Raw genomic sequence first — 10,211 nt, forward strand, 5'->3', positions numbered from 1 at the left:
ATAGTTCCAGTAAAAATCTGTCACTGATCACTCATCGCTCAGTTCCGTGCATGTTGGAATGGTTGACGTTCTCACTAGTTTCTTTCATACTGGCTTCCTGGGAAACTTGGCACATTGGAGTACCAGTTATTGTCAATTTCAGACCACCAAAGGAAGACATATTGATATTGCTGCATCTGAAGTGCAACTTCTATGTGGCCTAGTGCAATGAGATAATCGGATGAGTTGCTATATCAGCGCTACAGCAGCTTTGAATGCAAAGAAGGCATGAGAAGTTAGCTTGGAGTGTTAAAGTTCATGCTCCCTTCCACACTGGTGACTTTCTGCTTATGATCCAAACCTTGGAAGACAGCCAATTTTTAGTTCAATTTCAACCCCACTCTCTGCCTTTATTACACATTGATACTTTACATAGAGGTAATGGTAAAAAGCGGAAATAAAGATCATCCAAGTACGCTGGGACAGCTTCCTTTTCCTCATGACTCTGACAAACATGCAGTAGAAAGATGAATGGATCGTCAAAAGTTAATGTTTGGTTTGCTTGAAAAAGCTTCTGTTGTTCCGTTTTTCAATTATTCTTGTCATGAAATGAGTTTCTTTAGGACGGCATATGCTCATGATTAACTTCTTGTATAAATTCCCACTAATTCCTCTTAAGAACATGTGGGGCTCTCGACTTGAGCAGGCCCTAGTGTTGAAAGCAATTGACACATGCGTGTGTTTGTGTGTTCTCGTCCTGCAGATTCCGCCACATCTGGACCTCCAGAGGATCATTTTCCAGACTATTTTTTTCCCTTCGACACCAAGCCAGAAACCTCAACTTCAAAGTCACACAGTAAGGTTCTTCAATCGATAAATGTGTGGTCGTTTTCCATATCAGTTTGTCATCGGCATAAATGTGATATAATGACACGGCTGACTGTTCAAAGAAGGCTGCCAGAATCAAACTATTGGCTTTGAATGAGATTGGACAGATCGAAGCACATTTTGATTGCAGCAGGCAGCCATCATTGACATAATAATAGCGCATCGTGGCCAGGCGTACGGCTCAAATGACATAATTCCATGAAAATGTACCTTACCCGTGAGCCGTCACTGCACCATATGCGCGTATGAAACACTAAATGCATTGGAGTTGTGCACTTGGTACGTTGTTGCCAATACGCACATTCACAAAGAGCACGCATCTTACATATTTCAACACAGACCTTGATACACTCAGTTTGATGGAAAACATTTTGTGAGTGATGAGAGCTTGTAAAATGTGCTGCGAACCAGATAAATTCAGTCAACATTTTTTTTGCATGTGTGCATTGGCCCTCGCTTCGTGTACTTTGTGTGGGTTTGTTGACTCTCACCATTTTGTAAAGATTAATGTAAAGAAATGATAGTTTGAAAATGAATGTCCACCAATTTGCATTTGTCAGACGACCCATAGACACAAGCATTTTTAAACTACTGTATTTATTTTAGTAAACATTTACATCCCGTCTCAATCTACCATCAGTCTTCTGAATCTCATAATCTCTGCCCCGCTAGTCATATTTAAAAAAAATATATATTGATTTTTTTTTTTTTTTTTTTTTTAATCCAGAGCCAGTTGTGCCGGATGACGGTAATTTGGGATTGGTGATTCTGCTGGTTCTGTTCGCCGTGGTTATCATAGGGACTGTCCTTTCCCTCATCTTTGTGGTGTGGTAAGACACACACACCCATTGCAGTGCACATATACAAACACGAGCGTTTCAATTATTAACCAATGATAACGTTTTACGAATGATAATTGTTTTATGTTTCCAGGCTGAGGCAGAGGCGGCGTGAACATGCGACCAAACAGGAGCTCAGCTCGATGGTCAAAATGAAGTCCATGCCAGTTTGATGTGAGACACGTTATCATTATAGTGACCTGTTCTATTGTTTATCAACGGAGACATATAGTGCTTTTTTTTTTTTTTTTTTTTTTTTTTTAAAATACAAATTTATCCAAAATGTCGTCAGGTCTCATAATAGAAAGTCTGTGACTTTATTTTGTCTAAATTTGCCATTGCTTACAATGTATGTCTTTGCATAACCATGACTACCAGGACAGCTATTTTGAGCTCTGAGGGCCCACAAAAATAGTGAATTCAATAATCTTGATTTTCACTGGTGGAGGCTGCACTTCATTCCTAAAATGAATTAAAAAACTTAGGGACGTGTTGTTGCACGCATATTTGATTGTATTTTATTTTTTAATGTGATCACTTCCCACGCATGTGGCTGTGCCTCTCCTCAGCTTGGGAGATAGTTGTGGATGGCGCACATGGCCTCTGTGGTGGAGATGATTATAAACCTCAAGGGCACGCTCGCCGATTCTAAATCTACACTTGCGAAGTTGAAACGAGCGGCGTGGCAGTGAAACAAACTAATAAAAAAACACGATACAGACGAGTGAATACAATACATAAATTGCCAGAGGCTGTTATTCACCATATGGATCAAATACCATCAAAATGCTACATTTGGGCAAATCCAGACCACATGTTGCTAAAAAAAAAAAAAAAAAAACCTTGCACATATTATGGGCTTGTAAATGTGTCCTCCAGTCTGTTATTTACATTTGGCAGTGTTTACTGGTATGATATATGGATGTTTTTAATGTGGCGCCCCATCTTCATGCTCCTCCTCCTCCTCTCCTTCTTTTTAGGTCAATGTCAGACATCATCTACTCCTCAGCCTGTTCTAGGGCTCGTCTGAAGAGTCAGCATTCATGACAGCTTGCTGACCTTCCGTATCCAACTACAATAAACGAACCGGAATCCATTTAAGATCTATGGTGACGCAAACAATCCCACTCGAATCCCCCTATATAACGATAGGATGGAAGACTGTCACTTGTCACATCGATATACGTTTCCCGTAATTCCTTTCAGGTTGTTTTGGAAGTGATTTTGCTGCACAGTTTCATGTGTCCGTTTTTAGCAGAAAGACTCAATGCTGTGAATGAGTCGCACCTTTTATCTGGCAGCATTGAAGTGTCAAGTGTAAATCAAGAGGCCTGAAGAAGGGCAGCTGAGATAAAGTTAGGCAACTTGAGATGTAAGCACTTCATGTACTTTTTAATTTTTTTTTTTTGTACGATTGTATGGTTACGTCCCCCCGAATGCCTCTTTGTATTCATCCATCCACAGAGGGCGTGTAAGCGTATTTTACACTTGGGTAAAACAGTAATAGAAACTCGATAAAGGCCTTTTCACAAATCACCAGCATTATGACAACAGATCCAGATGTAGGAAAATGTCAGTTATTTTTGAGAGTCGGTTCACGCTGAGTCGGATTATTCATTGTAAAGTGCAGCTTCGTGTCTTTTATCAAACAAACACAAAATAATTATTATTGACTGAATTTAGAGTTCTAAATGTGTCCCTGTTGATTTTCAGCACTTAATGTAGCAAGTTAGATTTAGACTTTTCCCGTTCTGGTCAACAATTCCGAGGCGTTGTGTGTTTGAATGTTGTTACAAAGGTGCCTTTTTAAGGGTTTAGGTATTTGGAAAAGAGTGGTCCTTCGGGAAAGTCTTACAGAAGGTACCTTTGGCTCTAAATGGGGTTGAACAAGTAGCGTGTACTTTTACGCTTGAGAAGGATTTTGTAAGAATAGTTACACATTGGGAGTAATGCAAAATAAATGTGGCAAAATCTCATTTCTGAGGGCAGCTTTTGTTTTATTTGCTCGTAATACAGTGAAGCCTCTAATTTTGAACAGAATGGCTATCACGAGGCTGGTCAACATCTAATTCTTGCAACAATTTGCTTATTTTTTGTGTGTGAAGTATAAATTTAGAGGTTCTACTGGAAGATTTGTCCAGTTTGCTCCTAATTTGTCTGAGAACACATCGCAGCTTGCAAGCGCAGCTCACAGCAGACTTCGTCATGGGATTCTTTTTACCTGGCGCGCAGACGCTCACAGTCGTTGCTGTAGTTAGGTATGTTATTTTGTTTTACAAGCAAAAAGGAGGCAGTACTGCCAAGAAGACTTTCACTGCAGCAAGTAACGAGGGATTTTTTTGGTTTACAGCTTTTTAAAGGAAAAAAAAAACAAAGGTTCAGTTCCAGTTCCCTGCTTGACCAGTTTCATTGTGGCCATGTGGTGTGGCAAGATAGTCAAGGCCCATCGCAGCCATGGTTACCTTACAAGAGCCTATCTTTATCTCACTGCGTTTGGGTCCTAAAACCCAATCTTCTTTGGTAAATAGTAACGACTGGGAGGTCAGTGCTGATGAAAAGCCCAAATTACCTCAGTTTGTTAAGTAATCCTTTCGTTTCTCGCTCGTGTTTGTGTCCGCTGTTGATTTCGTGACGGCATTGTGTTGTGATCCAAAGCTGTGCAGTCAATGCCAGAATGACTGACTGTGTGCGATGCATCCGGAGCACGAGTTGCATCGACATCAAGCTGGTTGCGCTTTGACGACTGTATGTTCTCTCAAGCTAGCTCCACAGAAAATGCACAGATCCAGTTGAAGCTTTGTTTTTTTTTGTGTGTGTATTATTGTATATCACGTGTACGTATCTAATGAAACATTTCCTGAGTGATTTATTTTTTATTATTTTTTTTTTAATGTACATAACCCATTTGGGACAGCACGTTAACTCAGTTTTTTCTTGGTTTATGGTCATTGTCAATTCATAGATGTTAAAAATGAACCATTCACACTTACATATTTAAGGAATTGATGAAAAATATGTGAACTGAAAAAAAAATAAAATTCCAGATAGACGTCAGAAAACATCACAGAATAATTTGTATCTATATGTTCCCAACGTTCTGTATTTGTGTTGTCTGACTCAAGTTTATTATGAAGCTGTTTCGTTATTATATCAAGACTGATCATTGCTCACTTGCATTATTTGAGATTTTGAGGTCCTTTACATTTACACACATTTTTCTGACAATGTACAACTTTTTTTGCACGTTTTGTCTGAAGAAGATATTTGCCATTTCTTGTCAGAATTGTCACATCAATTAGGAAAAAAAAACATCCTTTTAAGTAGAGGGGTTAGCTTAACTAAACATTGAGTTTGAGGACTTTATCTCATGCCAGCACAGATATTTGCATTTCTGTACCCCTGATTTGCACACTTTGATGAAAGTAAAACTGAACTAAAACCACCACACTAAGGATAACCCCCCATTTTATTTTTCTGTTGGACACATTTTGTAATGCAATTACATTTTGTTTGGGCAAAGTGCAGTATTAGGGACTTTTCATAATTCAAAGTGAGGTGGGTTTTTTTTTTTTATTGTTGTCTCCACCGAAACGTTGTTTCCTCTATGTGGCACCAGAAGGAGCCTGCATATTTCTTTTACACTCAGGCATCCATCCTCAAATGTACAGTGTTTAGTTTCAGATATCACCATAAGCTGTTATACTCTTCCTGCCCTTGTATGTTTCCGTAAAAAAAAAAATAAAACCTATTTTATCACACTAGCAACTTTAGGGTACTTTCAATTATTCACGACAAAAGCTCAAACGATCATGCCTCCTGTAACCAACAAAGCACACGTTTAAGATGTTTATTGAGATTAAAATAGTGCACTACCCGGTACATTAAATTGTTTTGCACCACAAAAACTACAATTAAGTCGCGATACAGTTAAAACAAATTGAAACAAAATCATAATGTGCAAAATGGGCTTCAAGTGTATTACTGAAAAGAGTGAAGAGATTTGGCTCAAGAAACAAAAATTCTACTGTCCGCAGAACCTGCTCATTGCAAGTAAGTTTGATATCAGATGTACAATAGTGTGATCAAAATATTCAAAATTGTTTATAGCATAAAAACCGTAATGAGAATAAACAAAATTACAAATGATTTTGGGCAACCCCTGTCCACAATGGAAATACACATTTTAATTTAAAAACTTCTACATCATAAGTCATTTACAACAACTTCGTTGATTGTTAACTTAGAAGAGCTCTTTAAAGAAGGGAACAAAAGGAAACCTGGAAAAATTCAACTAAGTTCCTTGTCGCCATCTAGTGGCTTAATGAGAACACAAGCCTTTATTTTTGGCAAACAGTACAGACATCTTTCTGTACGCGTGCAGATATAGGACCAAACCTGGTCATATTCAAACTAATGTAGCTCTACAGATATCTTTTAAATAATTGTAGATAAGATTACTAATAATTAGATGTTATCTGAGTCTTCAAATAAAGTCCATTAGTTCGGTTAGATATTCTTCAATGTAACAATAAATAAATACAGTGGTTTCACGTTTCAAACAAATATTTTAAATATGAAATGTAAAAATCTATCATAAATAAAGCTTATCCTATTGACTATTAAAACACAAAGGCTTTGCACATGGATTTTGCAAAAGGAATTGTTCACTATAACTACAAGCTCAAGGAAGGCAACACTTTTTAAGACATTTTTGTGTTTAAACTCAGTGGCTCAGCTGGTGAAGCGTTACCCTCACAGTTCTGAGGACCCGGGTTCAATTCTGGCCGCGTCTGTGTGGAGTTTGCATGTTCTCCCCAGGCCTGTGTGAGTTTTCCTCGGACAATTCCCTTTTCCATCCTCATATCCCAAAAACATGCAACATTAAGTGGACACTCTAAATTCCCCCTGGGTGTGATTGTGAGTGCGACTGTTTGTCTCTATGTGCCCTGCGATTGGCTGCCGACCAGTTCAGGGTGTACCCCGCCACCTGGCCATTGACAGCTTGGATAGGCTCCAGCACTCCCTGCGAACCTCGTGAGGATAAGTGGTAAAGAAAATGGATGGATGGATAGATAAACTCAAATCCATTTGAGAGTGTAGGTGTGATAAAGTAATGTACTACAAAATAAATACCACTAAAGGCGAAGACACAAAAGTCAAATTTGTGTGTATAATAAGGTAAGAAAGTTAAAAGTTCCTTCGGCTGGCACTCATTTGTTTGGATTTTGTTCCATGTTATCTACCTTGCATCAATTCGCCATCCATCCAGTCTACACATCGATGGCGACTCCATGTTTGGTGGAGATGACGTCCCTTGTTCCAGTCAGGTACATGAGCACAGAGCACAGGTGAGGAAGCGTTGCCGTGGTGCCGATATAAAGCCAGTAGGGAAGCGGGGCCGTGTTCCCGAATGGACACACCCACAGGCCGTGGCGCACGGCGTCGCGCACGTGGTGTGTCGCCATGGAAATGAACAGCATCCAAGGCAACGAGCACCAGGCGTCTTTGAGGCGTCCAAGCCACATGAGGAAGCGGAGGGAAAGACAGACCGCAGGAATGAGGGAGGAGCAGTGGAGGGGAGGACGCTGAGGGAGGGAGACGGCAGCCTTAAAAAAACAAATAATAATAATTAAGTGATTCTTAAAAAGAGACGTTTGTGTTAAAATGCACCTTGAGTGAGAGCGAGCCAGCCATGTAGAAGTGGTCCAAGTCAATGATGGACGCCAGGAGGCCCGCCAGCAAAACCTCATACATGTCGCTCTTCTTCCTGAGCCCGATGACCACGGCCCAAGACCACAGCCCCACCACAGCGTGCGTGCCATTGTCCAGCACGGCGCGCAGCCACAGGTGATGCTGGACGAGCGGAAGCTGCAGGGCGTGGTCCGCCGCCACGCAGAACACGCCGAGCCCCGCCGATGCCAGCACGGAGGCGGAGCTGAATGTCTGCAGAAGGGCCTGGGCCTTCTCCGTCTCCACGGCCAGGCTAAGGGGGACGGGGGCGCCCTCTCCCCCGGGACCCGCACCCAACAGCGGGGACGAGTCCAACTTGGAGTAGAAACCTTGCATGTCGATCGACGGCTGGGTGGTGGCCGGACAAACCCCACGTAAGGTCAGCAGGACTCTGGTAGACTGGTAGAGAAAATAAAACATAAAAAAGACAGTCTATCCATGTAACAATATGTAAAATAAACTATTTCAGACCTACATACAGTTAACCCCTTCACAATTGGCGGCATGGCCCTGACCCCTGCAAAAAGCAAAAAATGTGCAAATAATTGCAGCTCCCCTCCTGAGAAATTAGTAATTACAAAATGGTGGTCAAGAAAAGCACTTAAAATAAAGAACCAACAATAGCATTTAGCACGCACACAACCATGAACCCATGTTACATGAAAAAAAAAACAACATAACTGTAATGAGTAGTTAGACTATTCACCACAAATAAAACACCTTCACAGGGGACTCATCAATATAATTAGTGCGTGTACAATCTGAAATAACATTAATACAAACAAATATGACATCACACACTCACCAGTTTCTCCACCGTGCCGCGTAGGTATTTACACACAGTGACAAATGCAAATGAATAATTGAAACAATTGAAACAGAGGGAGAAGCAGAAAGATTCTTCCAGCTTCATTTTTGATGGTGCACAAAGCGCCAGCAGCTGGCACTAATATTTTATTGCTTTAGTCTGGGCACAAAGACAGAAAATAGACAAGATTGAATCTGGCCAGCAAAAACGTCATCAAAATATTTTATTACCGGTATTTAAATACTACGCTCCGGTAGACTTTCAACTCTTCAGGGAGAAACAAGATATACGCAGCATTATTTGGAATTATTTTTGCCTGAATGCCCAGCAGGGGGGGGCAAGACCGACATGGGAAAGTCTTTCTGTAAAGCCACTTGCTTCAAGCTAAAGGGCTCACAGGATGAAAGAAAAAAGGCAATGTGTGGTACGGGAGACAAGGAATTATATTTTGAGGAGGATCCGAATTAGGGTGCTGAAATGAATTTATGAGCTTACTTGGTTTTGATTTATCAAGTATTAATAGAACCATAAAATCAATAGTTATACTGACAATTCCCGAAATCAGGATGCTAGCTGACAAATATATGGACAACCAAACCAAAATACAAAGCTCTAGGTATTGCTTTATTTATTATCATCACTATTTCAGCCTTGGTGGAGGTGTATGATATACTTAGTCGCTGTCTTCTATTTATACAGGATCACATTGTTAAAACAAATCTTTGACGGGCTGTTCAGCAGCATTTATGTGTGGTTATGAATGTTTTAACTGGTAATGTGTTCAAATGGTCAAATATGTTCAGAGGATGTTCGAAGTGTATGTTTTTGTTAATTTTATCAAGAGAATCCTTTAAGTTTTTTTGTCAGCTATAGTTGCATTTTACTTACATTTTCAGTTTTTGTTATTGGATCATTTCAGTGGCAGTATCAAGGTAATTTCAATGTATCAAAAATCTGAATTTTGGCATCGTAACCACACTTATTTGGGCTTTAAATCTTTTTCTTTTTTTGACACGTCATAAGTAATCTTTTTACACCCAGCAGCACTGCTGCGTAAAAAAAAAAATTAAGATGGAAGAGGACACAAATTTTATTCAGCCTCTATAGGCATTATCCTACCAGATTTAAAAAAAAATAAATGAGTACTTGGCATTTCACATAGCGGTCGTTTTTGTTTTTTAACACCACTGCCTATACCTGAGGAATAAATCTTATTCAAAAAGATATCAACAGGAACTTGATCAAATTTACCAGCCACAAAAACGATGCAACTGTCATCATCTCATAAATCAAGCCTCGATATGAAGACAGTGACGTCGTTTCTATTCTTCTTGTTAAGAAAATACAATAAATCGTAGTCCAGCTTTGAGAAGGGACACCCAGCTGCAAGCTAACTTGGTATGCTAACAAGCCAATTGAAGGCTGCTGCATTGTGTGGGCTGACGGCGGCCGAAAGCGCCACCCGCTTGTCATTCAACCCAATTTCCTCATACAAACAGGCTTACGTTAAATACCGTTTCATATTGTATTGTATCGTACAAAAACGGTAATGACACTCACCTCATCGTCTTGTCGTGGAACAAGTCCAGCAGCTGCACTTAAAAAATAATGAAAAAATAAAATACAAACTGCACTTCTTCTGCTTGGAAACCCCGGTAGACATGCAGTGGACATGACTCGCGAGCGCCCTCAAGAGAGTTGACGGTACAAGGGCCCTCGTTTTGCACGTCATTACCGGACAGCGTCACTACCTAATATCCAGTTAATATTTTAAGCATGAGCTGAGCACGCATAATTATGGCATCCCAAAAGTAATGAATCCCATTTTTTTTAATTTTCTCATTAATTTATAAATGTTTGTTCTAGTTATATATCTAATTTGCACATTTCTTTTTGTTTGATTTGTTGGATTGGTTGCCATTATCTGTTTGAATCTGTTTGTTTTAATTAGTTTGACTTGTTCGGAT

General features: G+C 39.9%; 2 protein-coding genes across 8 annotated transcripts in view; one reads left to right on the forward strand and one right to left on the reverse strand.

Annotated features, from left to right (window-relative positions):
- il11ra (interleukin 11 receptor subunit alpha) overlaps nt 1-3,682 on the forward strand; it is a 31,854-nt gene extending 28,172 nt beyond the window's left edge. Inside the window, exons 9-12 of the mRNA XM_061801336.1 lie at nt 743-835; nt 1,595-1,697; nt 1,801-1,880; nt 2,687-3,682. Coding sequence (XP_061657320.1) covers nt 743-835; nt 1,595-1,697; nt 1,801-1,879 — 275 coding nt within the window. The 3' untranslated portion in view covers nt 1,880; nt 2,687-3,682. The remainder of the gene's footprint in view (nt 1-742; nt 836-1,594; nt 1,698-1,800; nt 1,881-2,686) is intronic.
- Nucleotides 3,683-5,001: 1,319 nt separating this feature from the next.
- Nucleotides 5,002-9,954, reverse strand: tmem267 (transmembrane protein 267). 7 transcript variants are annotated; one of them, XM_061801341.1, is made up of 4 exons: nt 9,496-9,885; nt 7,916-7,953; nt 7,377-7,835; nt 5,521-7,312 (listed from the first exon to the last, which is right to left on the reverse strand). In XM_061801341.1, the coding sequence occupies exons 2-4, from the start codon at nt 7,940-7,942 to the stop codon at nt 6,977-6,979; spliced, it is 822 nt and encodes a 273-aa protein (XP_061657325.1). In that variant the 5' UTR covers nt 7,943-7,953; nt 9,496-9,885; the 3' UTR covers nt 5,521-6,976. The 7 variants fall into 7 exon arrangements, with proteins under 7 accessions (XP_061657322.1, XP_061657325.1, XP_061657321.1 ...); XM_061801344.1 differs by having other exon boundaries at nt 5,522-7,312; nt 7,912-7,953; nt 9,496-9,884; XM_061801338.1 differs by lacking the exon at nt 7,916-7,953 and having other exon boundaries at nt 5,002-7,291; nt 9,805-9,954.
- Between the last annotated feature and the right edge of the window lie 257 nt (nt 9,955-10,211).

The sequence above is a fragment of the Syngnathoides biaculeatus genome, chromosome 17, assembly GCF_019802595.1.
Source record: "Syngnathoides biaculeatus isolate LvHL_M chromosome 17, ASM1980259v1, whole genome shotgun sequence".
Classification (NCBI taxonomy): Eukaryota; Metazoa; Chordata; class Actinopteri; order Syngnathiformes; family Syngnathidae; genus Syngnathoides; species Syngnathoides biaculeatus.